The sequence below is a fragment of the Saccopteryx bilineata genome, chromosome 10 (genome assembly GCF_036850765.1).
Source record: "Saccopteryx bilineata isolate mSacBil1 chromosome 10, mSacBil1_pri_phased_curated, whole genome shotgun sequence".
NCBI classification, from domain to species: domain Eukaryota; kingdom Metazoa; phylum Chordata; class Mammalia; order Chiroptera; family Emballonuridae; genus Saccopteryx; species Saccopteryx bilineata.
The window spans coordinates 68,980,862-69,005,831 of NC_089499.1; the positions used below are offsets into that span (position 1 = coordinate 68,980,862).

At 39.4% G+C, this 24,970-nt stretch overlaps 1 protein-coding gene across 1 annotated transcript in view; it reads left to right on the forward strand.

The window, feature by feature from the left end:
- The window catches only part of TAFA4 (TAFA chemokine like family member 4), a 304,694-nt gene that overhangs the window by 256,348 nt on the left and 23,376 nt on the right, over nucleotides 1-24,970 (forward strand). The window contains exon 3 of the mRNA XM_066244832.1: nucleotides 6,876-7,031. Coding sequence (XP_066100929.1) covers nucleotides 6,876-7,031 — 156 coding nt within the window. The remainder of the gene's footprint in view (nucleotides 1-6,875; nucleotides 7,032-24,970) is intronic.

Here is a 24,970-nt window from a genome sequence, read left to right on the forward strand (position 1 = left end):
TTTATTTGATCTTTTTATAGCTTCTTTAAGTGTGCCTGTAGTGCTATGAACTTCCCTCTCAGCACTGCTTTCACTGTGTCCCATAGATTTTGAGTTGTTTTATACTCATTGTCATTCATTTCTATGAATTTTTTATTTCTTCTTTGATCTCATTTTTAATCCATTCATTATTTAACACCTTGCTATTTAGTTTCCATGTGTTTGAGAATTTTTGAGCTTTTCTGTTGTGATTCATTTCCAGTTTCATGCCGTTGTGATCGGAGAAAGTGCTTGATATGATTTCAGTCTTCTTAAATTTGTTGAGAGCACTTTTGTGCCCTAACATGTGGTCTATCCTAGAGAATGTACCATGAGCACTTGAAAAGAATGTATATTCTGCTGCTTTAGGGTGAAAGGTTCTGAAGATATCTATTAAATCGAGTTGATCTAGTGTTTCTAATAAGTCTGCTGTTTCTTTGTTAATTTTCTTTCTTGAGGATCTATCTAGTGATGTTAGTGGGGTATTGAAATCCCCTACTATTATAGTATTGCTGTTGATCTTGCCCTTGAAATCCATCAAAGTCTGCTTTATATATTTAGGTGCTCCTATATTAGGTGCATAGATATTTATAATAGTTATATCTTCCTGTTGGATTACTCCCTTATCATTATGAAGTGGCCTTCTTTATCTCTTATATCCTTTGTTTTAAAGTCCAATTTGTGTGATATAAGTATTGCTACCCCAGGTTTTTTTTTCATTTCCGTTTGCATGAAACGTTTTTTTCCATCCTTTTACCTTCAATCTATGTGTGTCTTTTGTTCTGAGGTGTGTCTCTCGTAGACTACATATGTATGGGTCCTGTTTTCTTATCCACGCAGCTACCCTATGTCTTTTGATTGGATCATTTAATCCATTTACATTTAAGGTTATTATTGATATGTAGTTGTTTATTGCCATTTTCTTCTTTAACGATGTATTCCTTTTTTTTTTTTTTTTTGCTGTATTCTTTTCCCACTTTGATCTGTTTATACCAGGCCCCTTAATATTTCCTGCAACATTGATTTGGTTGTAATGAATTCCTTGAGTTGTTTTTTGTCTGGGAAGCTTTTTATTTCTTTTTCGATTTTAAACGATAGCCTTGCTGGATAAAGTAGTCTTGGTTGTAGGTTCTTGTTCTGCATTACTTTGAATATTTCTTGCCATTCCCTTCTGGCCTCAAGTGTTTCTGTTGAGAAGTCAGATGTCATCCTTATGGGGGCTCCTTTGTAGGTGATAACTTTTTTTCTCTTGCAGCTTTTAATATTTTCTCTTCATCACTTAGCTTTGGTATTTTAATTATGATGTGTCTTGGTGTAGGTTTCTTTGGGATTCTCTTTAATGGAGTCCTCTGTGCTTCTTGGATTTGTGAGGGTTTCTCTTGCATTAATTTAGGGAAGTTTTCAGCTATGATATAATTGAACAAAGTCCCTATCCCTTGTTCTTTTTCTTCTTCTTCAGGCACCCCTATGATGCAGATGTTATTTCTATTCATGTTGTCACAGAGCTCTAAGAGTTTCCTCTGACTTTTTGAGTCTTTTTTCTCTTTTCTTCTCTGCTTTCATGCCTTCATTCCAGTTGTCCTCTAACTCGCTGATTCGATCCTCTGCTCTATCTATCCTGTTTTTAGTTCCTTCCATTGTGGTCTTTATTTCTGATATTGTATTTTTCGTCTCCAACTGATTCTTTTTTATACTTGCTATTTCTTTATTTAGGTTTTCAAACTGCCCTTCCATTATTGTTCTAAGATCCCTAAGCATCCTTACAATCATTTTGAACTCCGCATCTGGAAGTTTGATTATTTCCATATCACTCAGTTCATCTCTCGAAGGTGTCTCTTGTGGTTTCATTTGGATTTCACTCCTTTGTCTTCTCATCCTCTTTTTTTGTTTGTTTGTTTGTTTTATTTGTAGAGTTGGTTGAGTCTAGGCTTGGTGTTGTCTGCCTCCAGTTTTCAGTTGTGTTATTCTAGGTCTTCTTGGGTTGGTATCAGCTGTTATCTGTAATCCACTTTCGGATTTGGGCAGCTTTGAAGTCTTGATTTGTTTATTTTTTTAACAGGTGATAGTCTTGTTTACTGATCTCAGCAGGGGGCTTCCTTGAAACTGTATCCAGGAATGCTGTGGGTGTAACCTGAGACTCTGAAGGCCTCTTTAGCCAGCTAGACTCACTGGGGGCAGTGTGTTTTCTCAGCTTCAGTAGGGGGAAGTGTATCTCAGATCTCCATGGAGACCTGAGTTACTGCCCCTCCTCCCCACTTCTTGTTTTCAGCTGTGTCTTGTTGCGCTGATTGGAGCTAGAGAGATGTCCGGAGGTTTCTGATCCGGAAGCACTTCAGCTCTGTTTTATGAAAGGTTCAGTCCCTCCCGCAGCTATGGCCACCTCCAGCACGGATGAGTCAGCCCTTTTAGCTCCTCTCCTGCATTCCTTATCCCCTCACAGTCTGTTCCTCTCCCTGTCCTCTCCACCTGGGAGGTAAGCTGGTTCTTTCAATGCACCTTGCTCCCTGGTCACCAGGCAAGTGGCTGTGAGCAGTAGTTTCTGCTTCCCTCCCTCCAAGATCCTCTCTGGGCTCTCAGCCCCACCTCCCCCCTCCGTTCCGACAAGCAGAGGAGGTTCAGTGGCTCCCTACCAGGACTTCTGTGATTTCCTCTTTGCTCCTTGGTTTTTGAGAGCCGTTCTTGCAGTTCAGAGTTGGTTTTTCATGCTGATTTTTCCTAAATTGATTTGTATTCCAGTTTGGTGGTTATAGCTGGGCATCTGTGCATTCGCCTACTCCTCTGCCATCTTTTTTCTTCCTTTTTTTTCTAGTTTCTTAAGGTATGCCTGTAAAGTATGAACTTCTGTCTCAGGACTGCTTTTGTTGTGTCTTATAAATTTTGAGTTGTTGTATGCTCATTTTTATTTGTTTCAAGGAAATTTCTTATTTCTTCCTTGATCTCATTGTTGACCCAGTCGTTGCTTCATAACATGCTGTTTAGTTTCCAAGTGTTTGAGTGTTTTTCAGTTATCCTATTGTAGTAGATATCTGGTTTCATTCCATTGTGGTCAGAAGATGCTTGAAATAATTTCAATCTTCTTCAATTTGTTCAGACTTGTTTAATGCCCTAATATGTGGTCTATCCTAGAGATTGTACCATGAGCACTTGAAAGGAATGTATATTCTGCTTTTGGGGTGAAAAGTTCTGAGGATATTTATTAAATCCAGTTGATCTAGTGTATTCCTTAATTCTGTTGTTTCTTTGTTAATTTTTGTTCTTGAGGATCTATCTAGTGATGTTGGTAGGGTATTGAAATCCTCTACTATTATAGTATTGCTATTGATATTTCCCTTTATGTCATCAAAATCTGCTTTATATATTTAGGTGCTTCTATATTAGGTGCATTGATATTTATAATGGTTATGTCTTCCTGTTGGATTGCTTCCTTTATCATTATGTAGTGGCCTTCTTTATCCCATACTATAGTCTTATTTTAAAGTCTATTTTGTCATATATAAGTATTGCTAACCCAGCTATTGTTTCATTTTCATTTGCATGAAATATTTTTTTCATCTTTTTACTTTCAGTTTATGTGTGTCTTTTATTTTGAGTTTGTCTCCTGTAGACAGCATATGTATGACTCCTGTTTTTTAATCTATTCAGCTACCCTATTTTTTATTGGATCATTTAATCCATTTACATTTAAGATTATTATTGATATATAGTTGTTTATTGCCATTTTATTCTTTAATGTTATATTCCTCTTTTACTATATTCTTTTCCCCCTTTGTTCTGTTTACAATAGGACTCTTAACATTTCTTGCAGCATTGGTTTAATTGTAATGAATTCCTTGAATTTTTTTTGTCTGGGAAGCTTTTTATTTCTCTTCCAATTTTAAATGATAGCCTTGCTGGATAAAGAAGTTTTGGTTTTAAGCTCTTGTACTGCATTATTTTAAATATGTCTTTCCATTCCCTGCTGGCCTCAAGTGTTTCTGTTGAGAAATCAGATTTCATCTTTATGGGGGCTCCGTTGTTTTTATCTCTAGCAGTTTTTAATATTTTCTCTTTATTTCTTTGCTTTGATATTTTAATTGTGATGTGTCTTGGTGTAGATTTTTTTGTTTCTCTTTAATGGAATTCTCTGTGCTTCTTGAACTTGTGTGTCTTTTTTCTTCATCAATTTAGGGAAATTTTCTGCCATGATTTGATTGAAAAAAAACTTTAACCCTTGTTCTTTCTCTTCAGGAATTCCTATGATGCAGATGTTGTTTTTCTTTCGGTTGTTACGGAGCTCTCTCAGAGTTTCCTCAGATTTTTTTTTAGTCTCTTTTTTTTTTGCTGTTCTGCTTCTATGCTTTCACTTATCTTGTCCTCTAAGTCACTGATTCTATCCTCTGCTTCATCCAGCCTGCTTTTAATTCCTTCCAGTGTAGTTTTCATTTCTGATATTGTGTTTGGCATTTCTTTCTGGTTCTTCTTTATGATTTCCGTGTCCTTTTTGATGCTTTCAACTTCTTTATTGAAGTGTTCATTAAATCCATCCATTGTAGCTTTGAGATCTTTAAGCATCCTAAAAATTATTATTGTATACTCTACATCTGTTAATTTGATTACTTCCGATTTATCCAAGACTGTCAGATGATTTATCTTGTTGAAGCATATGACTTATGCTTCTCTGCCTACCCATTATTCTCTATGACTTGTAGGCTTCTTCCAGCTGTGATTTCCTTACCTCATAGAGCCTCTTTGAAGTCTTGATTTGTTTGTTTTCTTCTCAGATTTTTTTTAACTCAGTAGTAGTCTTGTTTATTGATCTCAGCAGGGGGCTTATTTGAAGTTGTATACAGGAATGTACTGGGTGTAACCTGAGACTCTGAAGGCCCAATCTGCCAGCTTTTCTCTGTGGGTGGTGTCCTTTCTCTGTTATAGTAGGGGGAGGTGTATCTCAGATATCCATGGAGACCTGAGTTACTGCCCCTCTTTCCCACTTCCTGTTTTTAGCTGTGATTTATTGCTGTGATTGGAACTTGAGAGCTTTCTGGTCATGGGTCACCCGGAACCACTTTAGGCTTGTGCTGTGTGGAGGAATCAACTCCTCCCCCAGCTATGGCCACCTCTGCACTGGATGAGTCAGCTTCTCAGGTCATCCCATGCATTCCTGTTTTTTTTGGAAGACAACCAGCCCTCTCAGCACACCTTGTTCCCAGGTTCCCAGTCAAGTTTCTGTGAGCAATATTTTCTGCTCTTTCCTTGTAATGAGAGCCTTTATGGGCTCTCTGTCTCACCCCACCTTCACTCCTTGAAGCAGGGGAGTCCCCCCACACTGTGGCTCAAAACTCCCTACGAGCTTTGATGTAGCTTCTTCTTTGCTCCTTAGTTTTTGAGACCTGTTCTTTTAATCCAAAGTTGGTTTTTATGCTGATTGTTTCTAAATTAATTTGTAATCCAGATTGGTGGCATGAGCTGGGAGTCTGTGTGTCTGCCTACTCTCCTGACATCTTGAGAGTTCTCTGTTTGCTTTTGTATTAGGTAGATCTCACAGTATTGGAAGAATATTCTTATCTGGAAGGTGTCTTGTGGGCACAGTTGTGCTATCTCTTGGTCATTAGTGCCAGGTATTTCAGGGGCATTCCCAGTGTATGCAGTGTGTATACTCTTGTTGTAGTTGGGCTGGAACTGTTGAGAGCACTCATTGGGTGGTGGTGTACTCCTGATGCCTTGTCTGCAGTGCCTGGCCTAGCCTGCTATGGGTACACTGGTGGACTGTGCCAGTCTCTGGTCTGGCTGGCTGTAAGTCTGGTAGACACTGCTGCTGCTGTGCTGGTATAGGGCAGGCTCCAGGGTGGATGACTGCGAAGCCTGGTCTCTTCTACTGTGCGCACATTGGTGTGCAGGGTCTGGTCTTTCACCCTAATTTGGGGATACTTCTGGCCACCCATCAGGTCCTGGAAAGCAAGAAACTGTTTCTAGATCTCTGGAAGGGCCATCTGCAAGGTGATGGTAATCAGGGCCCCACTTTAAAGGGTGGGGAGCATAGTGTACTCTGGAAGGTGGTCAGGCTAGATTAGTTCCCAGGGGAGTGGTGGCTGAGCAGAATGGTTTGCAGCTTACTGGAGAGTGTTAGATATGGCTCCCACCCTCTCAGGCAGGCTGGACATAGGAGAGAAAATAAAGCAAACATGAAAAGAAAGGCACTCCTGGAGAGAGCCTGAGCAAATCCTTCTGGTAGAGACCCTGAAATCAGTTGATATACTTCTTTTACATATGACTTAGGTGTCTCTCAAACTGCTCTCTCTGTGTTTTGACTCAGAATGAGTGAGTTTGTGCACAGGCTCTGTAAGGGGCAATGCTTGCTTTCCCACCACCCCTTAGTTTCTGGAATGTAGGCCAGGCTGGTTCTCACAACCAGGTGTTACAGGGGTCCTCTTTCAAAAGCAGGTTCTCCAGCCTTCGGAACCAAAGATGAGTCAATGCCTCACTCTTTGAGGGGGCTTCCTGGGGTTGTGATATCCCTCCAATTGTGGAATGCCTATTTGATGCACCCTTATCCATCTTAATGTGGCTTCTTTATATTCTCAGTTGTAGAGAATCTGTTCTGCATGTTTGCAGGTCATTTTCAGGGAGAGTTGCTCTATATTGAGTTGTCATTTTGGTGTGTTGGTGGGCAAAGATGAACCCAGGATCTTTCTATTCTGCCATCTTGACTGTACCTTCATTCTCTGAAACATTTTTAATTATATGAAAATAAAAAGTTGTAAAGAGTCTTAAACAGCACAATTTGTTGGAACATGTAGTCATGGTATCATTCAAGTTATTGGTGGTGTTATTTTTTCCTAACAGCACTGGTTATGTTTTTCTCCCTCATTACCTACCAGGTGAGCACCAAATAAAGCAGGGGACCTGTGAAGTGGTTGCTGTGCACAGGTGCTGTAACAAAAACCACATAGAAGAGCGATCACAAACAGTCAAGTGTTCTTGTTTCCCAGGACAGGTTGCTGGCACAACTCGGGCTCAGCCTTCTTGTGTTGAAGGTAAGACCTTTCTGGTCAGTTTCTCTAATATTGCAGCAGGGCTTACAACTCCTAAGAATCTCCCAACTTAGCTGTTGTTGCAATGCAAGGGAAACGAGGTTCATTCTACATCAGTGTCATTCCTAAAGTGCACATAACTATAACTCCCCAAGTTTCATATGAGTAAGGTAAGTTATTAATGATGTCTCTTGAGAGGTACCAATGGAGTGTTCCATTACTGGACCATCAGGAAGATGTGTTGATTTGTTTCTGACCCAGTTGTCTCTCTAGACTTCACCCGTCAGAGCATGTGCTTCCTTAGCTTTCTTTATGCTCACAAACTCTGGACTCAGTCTGCTTTTCTCACTTCATGTTTCATGTCATCCTCAAGTATTCTCTTAAATTCTGTTTTATTATTACTTTAACAAAGATTTATAAAACATCTTTGCTACAACTCAGAGAATAGTTTAGGATCATGTATTATTTGTTTGCTATCTTTAAATCTTCTGTATACTATGCCAGTGGTTATAAAAAAAGGAGAAACAGTGAATGTTGGTTCTCAGTGGAGGCCTGGGATTGATTTTTTTGATGTCTGCCTTCTTTCAACAGGCACCTTGCTAGAAACAAGACTTAGTCCTCAGGAGAACAGATATAAGAGGCTAACCTTATAGCAGTCTCTCTACAGTAGTGTGAAACCTCCCTGAAAATGAACTCTTCCAGTCTTGTCTGATGTATGTCTAAGATGCATGTCTAAAGAAAGACAGTTAAAGCATGCACACACACACACACACACACACACACACAGATTCTTAAATGTAGGTCTTATTGCAAAATTGAAAATAATAGCTGATGATTCCAAGATGGCAGCAGAGTAGGCAGATGGGCAAACTGTCAGCTCCCACCATCAAACTGGATTGCAAATTAATTTAGGAACAATCATCATGAAAAACCAACTTTGGAATAAAAGAACAGGTTTCAAAAACCAAGGAACACAGAAGAATCCAAATCAATCCTGTTAGGGAATGTGGGGGTGTGGTGGGGGCTCTCCTGCTCCCAGGAGTTAGGGGAGGCTGAGACTGAGGGTCCAGAAGGTCTCCCATTCCAAGGAGAGAAACCTTGAGAGACATGGGCCCTCGTTCTCAGAACCGGAGACCCAGCATAGAAATCCAGGGACTGGAGGAGACAGATGGACAGCATTGAGTAAGGAGAAGAGCAAAAGTTCTGTATGTGGGAAGTGGCTGGAGTGCTTAAAGGAGCAGAGCAGAAAATATCGCTCACAGCCACTTGCTTGGTGCTCTGGGGCCGAGGAGGGCTGAGAGGACTACCTTTTCTTGCACAAAGTAAGTGGGGAGAGCAAGACAAATGGTGATGGGGAGAGGAGTGCTTGGGCTGACCTGAGAAGTGAACTCATTCTCCAGTGCAGAGGTGTCATAGCGGGGGGGGGGGGGGTTGATACCTTCATCCAGCACAAGCCTAAAGTGTTTCTGGGTGTTCCAACCCTGAAAAACTCTCCAGCTCCAATTAGCATGGATTACACAGTGGAGAGCAGGAAGTAAGGAAGAGGGGAAGTAACTCAGGTTTCCATGAAAACCTGAGATACACCTCCCCCTTCTGAAACTGTGAATGCACCCTACCCCTGGAGACCAACTGGCATAACACACCTTCAGATTCTCAGAGGTCACACTCACCAAATTTCTGGATAGTTTCAAATAAACCCCTGCAGAGATCAGTAAACTCAGTTTGCTGAGTTAAGCAAACTGAAAGCAGGCAAATTAAGACTTCAAAGCAGCTCAACTAGTTAAGGAAACTACAACTCAGACAAGCCTGTAAGCCACACACAGAAACAGTGGGAAAACAGAGGAGCTTAAGTGATGTGAATCAACAAAAAAAATCTCCAGAAAAAGATCTGGATTAAATAAAAGTAATCAAATTACTGGATGCAGAGTATAAAATAATGAATGTTAGGATGCTTAAGTATTTCAAAGCTACAATGGATGAACTTAATGAGCACCTAAATAAAGAAATTGTAAGAATCAAAAAAGATACTGAAATAAAAAAAAAACCCCAGACAGAAATGACAAGCACAATATCAGAAATGAAGACTACACTAGAAGGAATAAAAAACAGGCTGAATGAAGCAGAGGATTGAATCAGAGACTTAGAGGACAAGATAAGAGAAAGCACAGAAGCGGAACAGGAAAAAGAAGAGGATCAAAAAGTCTGAGAAAACTCTAAGAGAGCTCTGTGACAACATGAAGAGAAACAATATCTGCATAATAGGGGTTCCTGAAGAAGAAGAGAAAGAACAAGGGATAGAGAACCTGATTGAAGAAATTATAGCTAAAAATTACCCTAAATTGATGTAGGAAAGATTCACATAGGTTCAAGAAGCAGAAAGAACTCCATTAAAAAAGAACCCAAGGAGAGACAAGATGGCGCTGGAGTAGGCGGATGTACCAGCATCTACCTCCCAGAACCAAAGTGGATTACAAACTAATTTTATGAACTATCATCTGGAAAAACCAACTTTGGACTAAACTAAAAGGACTCTTCAACCAAGGAACGCTGAAGAAGCCTCACAGAGACTGGTAGGAAAAGCGGAAACGCGGAAACGTGGAAACACGGAGAGGGCTGCCCAGCTCCTCGGAGCGAATGGCAGCAACAAGAGACTCGCGTGGCGGGAGTGAGTTTAGCAGAGGGGAAAGGGTCCTGAGCCCCAGGAACAAAACCCCAGCCTGCAGCCCCAGAACCCAGAAGAGGAGTAAGGACAGTATTTAGCTGGAAACAAGTCAGGATACTGTTTGTGAGAGAGTCTGATTTCTCAGACCCAGGATCCTTCTTAAAGAAACCGCACAGAACATCTCTCTCAAAAACAATCACCTGGGGCTCCTGGGGACAGGGGGAGAGAGGAGAAAACCACAGTAACAGGAAGAGAGTGCAATCTAGGAGTCATAGGGAGAAACATTTTGGGAGATAGCCACCCTAACCCCTGGGATGAGTCACTCCCCAAAGCTGAAGTGAATATTTCCCCCGGAAACAGCAATACCAGCAAAGGGAAGCAGGAGAGCAGCCAAACAAGCTTCCCCGCAGAATTCAGAGCAGAGTTACATAGAAGGAAGGAGCTTTCGGGTCTACAGTAGTGAGTCTTAGAGTCCGAGCTGCAACGCCCCCACCCACGCGGCAGAGGGCGCACTGGAGAGTGGGTGGCAGCGGGAGACAAAAGCGCAGTTCTGCTGCTCAGGTGTGAGCTCAATCTTGCCCGGCTGGGGAGAAGGGGGCGTGCAAAAGCGGCCAAGCTCAGCTGCCGGCAGCCTGTAATCCAGCCTCCGGGAGAAGGGCGGGAACCCTGGAAAGGGTAGAAACCAGCCCCGGAGCAAGGACAGAGGAACACAGCCCTGCCCCGCCCATGCAACCCAGGCTTGCGGTCTGTCTTGGTAGCCAGCTCCTCCCGCGGGGGTGGAGCCAAAAGACCAGAAGAGGCGGAGTTCTGCTATGGAGCTCAGCTTGGGCACGCAGCCCTGCTCGGTGGTAGAGCCAAGGCTAGCAGCTGTTCCTTGAGTGGGATCATCCTACAAAGGCAGGGCAAAAGATCGGAAACAGGCAGAGACCCGCAGCTGAGCAAAGGTGCTCGCCAGTGCCCTCAGGACCGAGCATAACATCACACACGGGCAGGGCAAAGGCCAAGGCCACCAACCCTTGTGCACCCGAGCAGTTGATCACAGCCACTCCCCTGAAGAGAAAATGCAGAGGCAGAGAAATACAACACAAATAAACCAAGAGAAATCCCCAGAAAAGGACCTAAGTGAATCAGATATAACCAAATGACCAGATGCAGAGTTTAAAATAACAATTGTTAGGATGCTCAAAGATATTAGAACAACCATAGATGGCCATTATGAAATCCTAAATAAAGAGATAACTAATATAAAAAAGGACATTGAAATAATAAAAAAGAATCAGACAGAAATGACAAACACAATATCTGAAATAAAGAATACAATGCAAGGAATTAAAAGCAAGATGGATGAGGCAGAGAACCGAATCAGTGAGTTAGAGGACACAATAAATAAAGGCATGGAAGCAGAGCAGAAAAAAGAAAAGAGACTCAAAAAGTCTGAGGAAACTCTAAGAGAGCTCTGTGACAACATGAAGAGAAATAACATCTGCATCATAGGGGTTCCTGAAGAAGAATAGAAAGAACAAGGGATAGAGACTTGGTTCAAACATTTTATAGCGGAAAATTTCCCCCAAATAAGGCAGGAAACATTTCACATGTTCAGGAAGCACAGAGAACTCCATTAAGGAGAAACCCAAAGAAACCAACACCAAGACACATCATAATTAAATTACCAAAGCTAAATGATAAAGAGAAAATATTAAAAGCTGCTAGAGAAAAAAAGACTATCACCTACAAAGGAGCCCCCATAAGGATGACGTCTGACTTCTCAACAGAAACACTTGAGGCCAGAAGGGAATGGCAAGAAATATTCAAAGTAATGCAGACCAAGAACCTACAACCAAGACTACTTTATCCAGTAAGGCTATCATTTAAAATTGAAGGAGAAATAAAAAGCTTTACAGACAAAAAAAAACCCTCAAGGATTTCACTGCAACCAAACCAAGGCTGCAAGAAATGCTAAGGGACCTGTTGTAAACAGATCAAAGGAAAAAAAGAATATAGCAAAAGAGAAAAACAGTTTTAAAGAAAAAAAAATGGCAATAAACAATTACATATCAGTAATAACCTTAAATGTTAATGGATTAAATGATCCGATCAAGAGACATAGGGTAGCTGCGTGGATAAGAAAACAGGACCCATACATATGCTGTCTACAAGAGACACACATCAAAAGATGCACACAGACTGAAGATAAAAGGACGGAAAAAAATATTTCACGCAAATGGAAATGAAAAAAAAGCTGGGGTAGCAATACTTGTATCAGACAAAATGGACTTTAAAACAAAAACTATAGTTAGAGATATGAAGGTCACTACATAATGATAAAGGGAGCAATCCAAAAGGAAGATATAACCATTATAAATATCTACGCACCTAATATAGGAGCACTTAAATATATAAAGCAGACTTTGATAGACTTAAAGGGTGAGATCAACAGCAATACTATAATAGTAGGGGATTTCAATACCCCATTAACATCATTAGATAGATCCTCAAGAAAGAAAATTAACAAAGAAACAGCAGACTTAAAGGACATATTAGATCAACTTGATTTAATAGACATCTTCAGAACCTTTCACCCTAAAACAGCAGAATACGCATTCTTTTCAAGTGCTCATGGTACATTCTCTAGAATGGACCACATGTTAGGGCACAAAAGCGGGCTCAACAAATTTAAGAAGATTGAAATCATATCGAGCACTTTCTCTGATCACAATGGCAGTAAACTAGAAATCAACCACAATAGAAAAATTGAAAAACATTCAAACACTTGGAAACTAAATAGCACATTATTAAACAATGAATGGGTTAACATTGAGATCAAAGAAGAAATTAAAAAATTCCTAGAAACAAACGATAATGAGCATACATCAACTCAAAATTTATGGGACACAGCAAAAGCAGTGCTGAGAGGGAAGTTCATAGCATTACAGGCATACCTCAAGAAGCTAGAAAAAGCTGAAATACACAACTTAACCCTGCATCTAAAAGAACTAAAAAAAGAACAGCAAGTAAAGCCCAGAGCTTGTAGAAGGAAGGAAATAATAAAGATCAGAGCAGAAATAAATGACATAGGGGCTAAAGAAATAATACAGAGGATCAATGAAACCAGGAGCTGGTTCTTTGAAACGGTAAACAAGATCGATAAACCTTTAAAAAACTCACCAAGAAAAAAAGAGAGAGGACTCAAATAAAATTAGAAATGAGAGTGGAGAAATAACAACTGACACAACAGAAATACAAAATATTGTAAGAAAATACTATGAAGAAATGTACGCCAAAAAACTAGACAACCTAGATGAAATGGACAAATTCCTTGAATCATATAATCTTCCAAAAATCAATCTGGAAGAATCAGAAAACCTAAACAGACCAATTACAACAAATGAGATTGAAACAGCTATCAAAAAACTCCGAAAAAAGAAAAGTCCTGGGCCTGATGGCTTCACAAGTGAATTCTACCAAATATTCAAAGAAGAACTAACTCCTATCCTTCTCAAGCTATTTCAAAAAATTCAAGAGGAAGGAAGACTTCCAAACTCCTTTTATGAGGCGAGCATAATTCTGATTCCAAAATCAGGTAAAGACAACACAAAAAAGAAAATTATAGGCCAATATCCCTGATGAACTTAGATGCAAAAATCCTCAACAAAATATTAGCAAACCGGATCCAGCAATATATGGAAAAAATCATACACCATGATCAAGTAGGATTTATTCTTGGGAGGCAAGGCTGGTACAATATTCGCAAATCAATCAATGTGATTCATCACATAAACAAAAGAAAGGAGAAAAACCACATGATAATTTCAATAGATGCAGAAAAAGTATTTGATAAAGTCCAGCACCCATTCATGATCAAAACTCTCAGCAAAGTGGGAATACAGGGAACATACCTCAACATGATAAAGGCCATCTATGACAAACCCACAGCCAACATCATACTCAATGGGCAAAAATTAAAAGCAATCCCCTTAAGATCAGGAACAAGGCAGGGGTGCCCCCTTTCACCACTCTTATTCAACATAGTTCTGGAAGTCCTAGCCACAGCAATCAGACAAGAAAAAGAAATAAAAGGCATCCAAATTGGAAAAGAAGAAGTAAAACTATCATTATTTGCAGATGACATGATATTGTATATAGAAAACCCTAAAGTCTCAGTCAAAAAACTACTAGACCTGATAAATGAATTTGGCAAGGTGGCAGGATATAAAATCAATACTCAGAAATCATAGGCATTTTTATACACTAACAATGAATGGTCAGAAAGAGAAATTAAGGAATCAATCCCGTTTACCATTGCAACCAAAAAAATAAAGTACCTAGGAATAAATCTAACCAAGGAGATTAAAGACTTGTACTCGGAAAATCATAAAACATTGATAAAAGAAATCAGGGAAGATACAAATAAGTGGAGGCATATACCGTGCTCATGGTTAGGAACAATAAACATCATTAAAATGTCTATATTACCCAAAGCAATTTATAAATTCAATGCAATACCGATTAAAATACCAATGACTTACTTCAAAGACATAGAACACATATTCCAAAAATTTATATGGAACCAATAAAGAACACGAATAGCCTCAGCAATCCTGAAAAGGAAGAAAAAAGCAGGAGGTATCACACTTCCAGATATCAAGTTATAAGGCCATTGTACTCAAAACAGCATGGTACTGGCATAAGAACAGGCACATAGATCAATGGAACAGAACAGAGAACCCAGAAATAAACCCACAGCTCTATGGACAACTGGTATTTGACAAAGGAGGTAAGACAATACAATGGAGTAAAGACAGCCTCTTCAACAAATGGTGTTGGGAAAACTGGACAGCTACCTGCAAAAAAATGAAACTAGATCACCAGCTTACACCACTCACAAAAATAAACTCAAAATAGATAAAAGACTTGAATGTAAGCTGTGAAACCATAAGCATCTTAGAAGAAAACATAGGCAGTAAGCTCTCTGACACCTCTCGCAGCAATATATTTGCTGAAATGTCTCCACAGGAAAGTGAAATAAAAGACAGGATCAACAAATGGGACTTTATCAAACTAAAAAGCTTTTGCACAGCTAAAGACAATAAGAACAGAATAAAAAGACAAACTACACAATGGGAGAATATATTTGACATAGCATCTGATAAGGGGTTAATAACCAAAATTTATAAAGAACTTGTAAACCTTAATACCAGGAAGACAAACAATCCAATCCAAAAATGGGCAAAAGAAATGAATAGACACTTCTCCAAAGAGGACACACAGAAGGCCTATAGGCATATGAGAAAATGTTCAACATCACTAATGATTAGAGAAATGCAAATTAAAACCACAATGAGATATCACCTCACACCAGTCAGAATGGCGCTCATCAATAAAACAACACAGAATAAGTGCTGGCGAGGATGTGGAGAAAAAGGAACCCTCCTGCACTGCTGGTGGGAATGCAGACTGGTTCAGCCACTGTGGAAAACAGTATGGAGATTCCTCAAGAAATTAAAAATCTAACTGCCTTTTGACCCAGCTATACCACTGTTAGGAATATACCCCAAGAACACCATAGCACTGTTTGAAAAGAAGAAATGCACCCCCATGTTTATGGCAGCATTGTTCACAATAGCAAAGATTTGGAAACAGCCCAAGTGTCCATCAGAGGATGAGTGGATTAAAAAGCTTTGGTATATATATACTATGGAATACTACTCAGCCATAAGAAATGATTACATAGGATCTTTTACAACAACATGGATGGGCCTTGATAACATTGTACTGAGTGAAAGAAGTAAATCAGAAAAAACTAAGAACTATATATTTCCATACATAGGTGGGACATAAAGATGAGACTCAGAGATATGAACAACAGTGTTGGGGTTACAGGGTGGGGGGAGGAGAGGGAGGGTGTTGGGGGAGGGGAGGGGCACAAAGATCATGGCTTTTCAGCATTTGCCATATTCCCCCCTTAATCTATAGACAGACAGCAAATAGTTACGTATGGTGTTCCCACTATAAAGACTGCTGTCTTAGGGACAAATGCTGATAAACTATTTCAGCAGTTCCTCCTTCTTCAAAGACTTATATGTCAACATAGAGCTCCATGTTTCATAGGACATACTCAAGCTCACTCCATGCTCCCTGGAGCTTTAGCACAAGGGAATGCCCCCCCCCTTTTTTTTAGTACTTTTTCTTTTATTTATTTATTTTTTATATTTTTCTGAGGATGGGGATGGGGAGGCAGTCAGACAGACTCCTGCATGCACCTGACTGGGATCCACCTGGCATGCCTACCAGGGGGGAATGCTCTGCCCATATGGGGTGTTGCTCGGTTACAACTGGAGCCGTTCTAGCGACTGGGGCGGAGGCCATGGGGCCATCTTTAGTGCCCAGGGTGGCTTTGCTCTGGTGGAGCCTTGGCTGCGGGCGGGAGGTGAGAGATGAAGAGGAAGGAGAGGGGGAGGGGTGGAGAGGTAGATGGGCGCTTCTCCTGTGTGCTCTGGCCAGGAATCGAACCCGTGAATCCTGCACACCAGGCCAATGACTCCGATGGGTCTACCATATCATGCTTTTTACTTAAAACAAAACAAAACAACTTACATTTCTTTTGAATGCTGATGAACAGGAGACACCAAATCTTTTTTGCCTGCAAACTACTACCTTCTTTATCAGATCTCGTTAATAACACTGTTCTGTCTTTTTTCCAAATAGCTCCAGATATATGGAAAAGATTTATATAGGCAGATGGGGATCCTCAAGCCCCTCAGCGAGATCTTCTGAGCATGGCTTTTAAGATACCTAGAGGCAGAAAAAGCCCAATAGAGAACAGGGGAACTACCAGCTTTTAGGATACACCCTTAAAGACTCCAACGCCCCAAAGGGGTCTCATAGGATGCCATCTGGGTCCTGCTTCAATAGTGGAAAGGAAGGTCATTGAGCTAAAGCCTGCCAGGCTTACACGCCTCTGCTGTGAGGAAACGGGGACACTGGAAGATGGGCTTCCCCCTCGCTCCTCTAAGGGAGGGTTCAGTCTCTTCCAGCCCTGCTCCAGCCACCTATGACCTAACCTTGCCCAGAAAGCTGGGGTTTGCCACTGAAGGCTGAAGGTGCCCAGGGCCGTCGGCCCCATCTACGACATTGATGCCGAGCCTAGGGTATTTCTTCCAAGAAGCAGGTAAACTGATCTCATTTGCACAAGGGCCACTTAACTATGTTTTGCCTGAATAGTCAGGTTTTTTATTCTTCCCTCAAAGATCTCTGTTGTGGGTGTGGATAGTCCTATTTTCTGCTGCTTTGCTAAATATATAATGTTTCCTTTATCCCTCCTACCTCAATGCCCCACTCATACTTCAGGCTGGGATCTACTCCTAATTTAGAGCTCTCTTTCCTTTTTTTTGCCAACTTCTATTATGAATTTACCTTTGCCACCCAGCTTAGTGTATCCCAAGGTTCTCTTTACCAGGCCACAGTCACAGAGCTCCAGGGAAAAGCAACGTGGTCTCAACTCTCCAGGCAGAGGAGAACAGAAGCTCCATATCTACGCATGCTGCAAATGGCTTTTTCCAGTCTACCTGAATCATTACCAGCTAGAAGCAGTGGTCATTGGGACTTGGACATGAGCTGCAAAGTATAGAATAATGACAACAATTTCAGTGCCATGCAGACTTTTCCTGTGGGGAACTTTCCTGGCCTCCTGCTCCCTGTGACAGCTCCTAACAGACTGAACTGTGGTTCGGTTGCATTTTTCAGGGATTTGGCATGGTGATGGGGCCAACTTGGAGTTGGTGAACATGTTAAGGACACTACTCTTTTAGGGATTCTTCCTGTATTGGCAAAGAGTTTGCTTAAAGGCTTTTAATCACTGTAAAAAAAAATAGAGGACTGGATGAAGAAGATGGGGCACATATACACCATGGTATACTATTCAGCTAGGAGAAATGGTGACATTGGATCACTTGCAGCGGAATGGTGGAGTCTTGGTAGCACTGTGTGGGGTGAAATGGGCGAATCAGAAAAAAACAGGAACTGCAGAATTCCATACATTGGTGGGACATAAAAGCGAGACTAAGAGGCATGGATGGGAGTGTGGTGGCTATGGGGGGTGGGGGGAGGGAAGGAGGGAGAGAGGGAGGGGGAGGGGTACAGAAAGAACTGGATGGAGGGTGGCGGAGGACGATCTCTCTTCGGGTGATGGGTATGCAACAGAACTAAATGACAAGATAACCTGGAAATGTTTTCTTTGAATGTATGTACCCTGATTTATTGATGTCACCCCATTAAAATAAAAATTTATTTAAAAAAAAAGAACCCAAAGAGACCTACACCAAGACACATCATATTGAAATTACCAAAGCTAAGAGATAAAGAAAGAATACTAAAAGCTGCAAGAGAAAAGCAGTCAATCATCTTTAAAGAAGCCCCCATAAGGATGATATCCCACTTTTCAACAAAAACACTTGAGGCCAGAAGGGAATGGCAAGAAATATTCAAAGTAATGCAGTACAAGAACCTACAAACAAGACTTTTTTTATCCAGTGAGATTATTTTTTAAAATTTAAGGAGAAATGAAAACCTTCCAAGATTAAGAAAAACAACAACAAAAAACTCAAGGAATTCATCACAACCAAACCAATGCTGCAAGAAGTGTTACGGGGCCTGTTGTAGACAGAACAAAGTGGGGAAAAAAATCTAGTAAAAAAAGAATGTAAATTTAAAGAAAAAAAAATGGCAATAAACAACTACATATCAATAATAGCCCTAAATGTAAATGTGTCTAGTGATCCAATCAAAAGACATAGGGTAGCTGAATGGATAAGAAAAAAAGACCCATACATATGCTGTCTACAGGAGACCTACCTCAAAACAAAAGATACACATAAACTGAAAGTAAAATGATGTAAAAAATATTTCATGCAAATGGAAATAAAAAAAAAAGCTGGAGTAGCAATACTTATATCTGACAAAATCGACTTAAAAAAAGATTTAATAAGAGATAAAGAAGGTCACTACTTAATGATAAAGGGTGAAATCCAACAGAAAGAGATAACCATTATAAATATCTATGTACCTAATATAGGAGCACCTAAATATATAAGGCAGATTTTGATGGACATAAAGGGGTGAGATTGACAGCAATAATATAATACTAGTGGATTTCAGTACCCCACTAACATCACTGGTTTGATTCTCAAGAAACAAAATTAACAAAGAAACAGCAGAATTAAGGGACACACTAAATCTACTGAATTTAATAGATATCTTCAGAACCTTTCACCCCAAAGCAGCAGAATATACATTCTGTTCAAGTACTCATGATTCAGTTTCTAGAATACACCACATATTAGGGCATAAAACAGATCTCAGCAAGTTTAAGAAGATTGAAATCATATCAAGCATCTTCTGACCACAATGGCAGAAACTGGAAATGAACTACAATAGAAAAACTGAAAAACACTCAAACACTAGGAAACTAAACAACATATTATTAAATAACGAATGGTCAACAATGAGATCAAGGAAGAAATAAAAATTTTCTTTGAAACAAATGAAAATGAGCATAAACCACTCAAAATTTATGAGATACAGCAAAAGCAGTCCAGAGATGGAAGTTCATAGCATTACAGGCATACCTTGAGAAGCTAGAAAAAGTTCAAATAAACAACTTAACCCTGCAACTGAAAGAACTAGAAAATAAAACAGCAAGTAAAGCCCAGAAGAAGTAGAAGGAAGGAAATAATAAAGATCAGAGTGGAAATAAATGACATAGAAGCTAAAAAAAAAAACAAAAAAACAAAACAAAAACAAAAAAAAAAAACCAATACAGAGAATCAATGAATCCAAAGGCTGGTTCTTTGAAACGGTAAGCAAGATAGATGAACCTTTAATGAGATTCACCAAGAAAACAGAGAGAGGACTCAAATAAATAAAATTAAAAATGAAAGTGGAGAAGTAACAGTGAACAGAGCAGAAATATAAAGTATTGTAAGAAAATTCTATGAAGAATTGTATGCCAAAAAATTAGACAACCTAGGTGAAATGGACAAATTCCTTAGAAAATATAATGTTTAAAAAATCAATCTGGAAGAATCAGAAAACCTAAATAGAACTATTAGAACAAAAGAGATTGAAACAGTTTTCAAAAAACTCCCCCCAAGAAAATGCCCTGGGCCAAATGGCTTCACAAGCAAATTCTACCAAATATTCAAAGAAGAGCTACCTCCTATGATTCTCAAACTATTTCAAAAAAATCAAGAGGAGGAAATACTCCAAGCTCTTTTTATGAGACTATCATAATTCTGATTCCAAAACCAGGCAAAGACAACACAAAGAAAGAAAACTATAGGTAATGTCCCTGATGAATTTAGATGCTAAATTCAGCAAAACAAAATATTAGCAGTACATGAAAAAAATCATACATCATGATCAAGTGGGATTTATTCTGGGAAGGCAAGGCTGGTACAATATTATCAAATCTATCAACATGATTAATCACATAAAAAAAAAGGGAGGAGAAAAACCACTTGATAATATCAATAGATACAGAAAAAGCATTTGATAAAATCCAGCACCCATTTGTGATTAAAACTCTCTACAAAGTGGGAATACAGGAAACATACCTCAACATGATAAAGGTCATCTATGAGAAACCCATAGCTACTATCATAATCAATGGACAAAAGTTAAAATCAATCACTTTAAGATCAGGATCAAGGCAGGTGTGCCCCCTTTCATGAGTCTTATTCAACATAGTTCTCTGGAAGTCCTTGCCATAGCAATCAGACAAGAAGAAGAAATAAGGCATCTAAAATGGAAACAAAGATGTAAAACTGTCATTATTTGCTGATGATATGATACTGTATAAAGAAAAGCCTAACTTCTCAGTCAAAAAACTACTAGACCTGATAAATGAATTCAGCAAGGTGGCAAGATATAAAATTAATATTCAGAAGTCAGAGACATTGTTATTCATCAACAATGATCTGACTGAAATAGAAATTAAGAAAACAATCCCTTTCACTCTTGAAACCAAAAAAAAAAAAAAATAAATAAAGTACCTAAGAGTAAATTTAACCAATGCTGTTAAAGACTTGTATTCTGAAAACTGTAAAACGTTGATAAAAGAAATCAAGGAAGATACAAACAAGTGGAAGCATATACTGTATTCATGGTTAGGAAGAATAAACATCATCCAAACGTCTATATTACCCAAAGCAATTTATAAATTTAGTGCAATTTCTATTAAAATACCAATAACATACTTCAAAGATATTGAAGAAGTATTCCAAAAATTCATATGCAACCAAAAGAGAACACAAATAGTCTCAGCAATCTTTTAAAAGAAGAATAAAGTGGGTGGTATCATCCTTCCTGATATCAAATTATATTACAAGTCCATTGTACTGAAAACAGCTTGGTACTAGCATAAGAACAGGCATATAGATCAATAGAACAGAACAGAGAACCCAGAAATAAACCCACACCTTTATGAAAAATTGATATTTGACAAAGGAGGTAATAGCATACAATGGAGTAAAGCCAGTCTCTTTAACAAATGGTGTTGGGAAAATTGGACAGCTACCCGCAAAAAAAAATGAAATTAGACCACTAACTCTCATCATTCACAAAATAAACTCAAAATGGATAGAAGACAAATGTAAGTCATGAAACCATAAGCATACTAGAAGAAAACATAGGCAATAAGCTCTCTGACATCTCTTGCAGCAATATATTTGCTGATTTATCTTTAAGGCAAGGGAAATCAAAGACAGGATTAACAAATGGGACTATATCAAACTAAAAAGCTTTTGAATTGCTAAAAACAATATGAACAAAATTAAAAGGCAACCCACACAATGGGAGAACATATTCAACAATACATCTGACAAGGGGTTAATAACCAAAATTTATAAAGAACTTGTAAAACTCAACACCAGAAAGATAAACAATCCAATCAAAGAATGGGCAAAAGAAATGAACAGACACTTCTCCCAAGAGAAAATACTGCTGGCCAATAGGCAGATGAAAAAATGTTCAACATCAATAATCATTAGAGAAATGCAAATTAAAACCACAATGAGATACCAACTCACACCAGTCAGAATGGTAGACATTTACAAAACAACACACAACAAGTGCTGGTGAGGATGTGGAGAAAAGGGAACCCTCCTGCACTGCTAGTGGGAATGTAGACTGGTGCAGCCACTGTGGAAAACAGTATGGAGATTCCTCAAAAAATTAAAAATGGAACTGCCTTTTGACCCAGCCATCCCACTTTTAGGAATATATCCCAAGAATACCACATTACTGATTCAAAGGAAGAAATGCATCCCCATGTTTATGGCAGCATAGTTTACAATAGCCAAGATCTGGAAACAGCCCAAGTGTCCATCAGTGGATGAGTGGATTAAAAAGCGGTGGTACATATACACAATGGAATAATATGGGGCCATGAAAAGTAAGGAAATCTTACCTTTTGCGACAACATGGATGGACCTGGAAACTATTATGTTAAGTGAAATAAACCAGGCAGAGAAAGAAAAATATCATATGACCTCACTCATTTGAGGAATCCAATGATCAATGTGAACTGAGGAATGGAATAGAGATAGAGGTGGGATCAAAACGTCAAGAGGGAAAGCAGAGAAATGGAAAGGGGATTATGGGATGGGACATTATACACACATAACACTATGTTATATATAGAGAAAAGCAAATCCTGGAGGGAAAGTGGAAGGGTGTTCCGGGGAGGGAGGCAAGGGGGTTTCGTGGGGAACATGGGGGAGGGGCGAATACCTTCCGTGGGACAGTAGAATCTATGTAAACACAATAAAGCAAAAAAAAGAAAAATAAAATAATAGCTGACTTATCCGCATCACATGTCTCCTACCAAACACAACTTTATGGGCTGTTTGATCACCAGTGGTGTTTTATCAGCATAATCTTAGTCACCTCTGAAGCTGAAGAACGAATGTGGAAAATTTCCCATCTACTGTTGTTTGTCAGGAACACTGGGGCCAAATGTGTTGCCAAATTCATATTTTGTCAGATTTTATAAAGGTAGCATAGTGCATACACAATTTTTTAACCTAACAAACCCTCCGTCTTCTCCAGTTGTTCCCCATAATCACAGTCATTAATATTTCCACAGTGAAATATTTGAACATTTATGTGAAATGGGATAAGGCAGGTTGAAGAACTTCATGTTAATTCGAGTCAGCTGTTGTTGGTTTCTTACAGAAATTCTTTTCCGTTTTGGAGCTGTTTGGATTTGGAGTTTATTTACCTATAAAATGGATAAAGGTTTTTAACAAGGGGGGATAAATGGTGATGAAAGGAGACTTGACTTGGGGTGGCGAACACACAATGTGATTTACAGATGATGTATTGTAGAACTGTGTGCCTGAAACCTATATAATTTATTAATCAATGTCACCCCAATAAATTCAAAAAAGTGCATTTAAATAAATTTGCTAAGTTCCTATGTCCCCATGGGAAAGTTTATGATATCTTTTCTCCATCATACCCATTTAGTCTCCTCGCTGTCTCTCAAGCAGACAGTCCACTCTTGTACACCCCACTATCCCCTCTGGTGTTACATCTCGTCCAGCTTGCTGCCCCTAGTGTGCCACTTTCAGTCCTGTAGCAAGAAAGGTGCTGCTACAAAAACAGAACTGATCATGTCGCTGTCGTTCTTTTTTTTTTTTCTTTTTTTTTTTATTTATTCATTTTAGACAGGAGAGGGAGAGACAGAGAGAGAGGAGAGACAGAGAGATAGAAGGGGGAGGAGCTGGAAGCATCAACTCCCATATGTGCCTTGACCAGGCAAGCCCAGGGTTTCGAACTGGCAACCTCAGCATTTCCAGGCCGACGCTTTATCCACTGCGCCACCACAGGTCAGGCACCGCTGTCGTTCTTGAAACCACAGTTTGGTGATTTCCACGTTTTACAAGTAAAATCTAAAGCCTTTACCATGGTTTGTAAAGTCCTGATAAAGCCTCTGTTTTGCTTTCCTACCGCTCCTGGCTGGAGGTCTTGCCACGCCCTGTCATCTCAGTTTCAGCCATCAGTCGCCTCTGCCTGCATCATTGCCCTCTTCCCTCAGCACACACTTTGCTGAATTCCTACTCTCCTTCAAGTCTCCTGTTTGCTCTTATGTCTCCCTGTACTTCTAGTTCATGACATGCATCCTAATTTGTTGTAAAAATCTGTTGCAAGTGCGCCTTCCTGTCAGTTTGTAGTTGCTGGAGGATGAGGACCCCGTTTCTGTCTCCCCTCAGTGGCTGGTGCGTGGATGAGTTTTAACAGAGCAGGGAACTGATTCATCTTTCCCAGTCACAGCTTGTTTTCTAAAGGTAACAACTCAGTTTGCTCGCCTTTGTAGATTTTTAAACTTTTATAGAAACTTATGAATCATACATAAACTATATTTCTACTCTGTTTAGCCTAGAATTCTTGGATATCAGTCGTATATATCTAAATCATGTTTTACAATATTCAAAGTACGTTTTTGGTCCCTGGAAAGTATGGTTACGGTAGCAATTACTATTAGCATCTTTCTCTTACTAAAGGAAATTTTAATATCTTACCTAAACTAGCTTGTTTTCTATTTGGGCAAAATCCCCTTTGGCCACCAGCCTAGGGGTAACTACATTTATCTGTTTGATCAATATATTTATAAATATATTTGTGTATTTAAGATAGGTTTGTAGAAAATGTGGCAGAGTTTGATATGAATGTGTGTTATACACAGATGGTTTCACATTGGATACTTCTTAATACATCCTGTTTTAGTCCTGTCAATATAGTCCAGACCTTGTGTGCGAGTGCACGTTGCTCTAACTTGCTTTCTTAATTGCTCCATTGTGTTTTATTAAATGGATAGGCCATAATATACTTAGCCTTTCTTCTACTGAAGGAACATTTTGGTTGTGCTTAGGGGAAAAGTGCAGACTTGCAGGCTAACCAAATGACTTTAGCAGTGTCATACAATTGGTAAGTGATGGAGACCCATTATTTGGTGTCTGAGCAGTCTGTACAATATAGCTTTCTGTGATGATGCAAATATTGCTTTATGCATCCATATGTCATGATGCATATGTGTCCAGTACAATTCGCGGTGTCTAGCCACATGTATCTATTATTTGAAATGTTGACTAGTTTGAATTAAACATTTGAGATGTCACTAGTGCAAATTTAAATTTAAATGGGAACTTGTGACTAAATGTGCCCAAATTGGACAGTATAGGATGAGCTTCATATAAAAATATAACTTGCCTGAGCAGGCGGT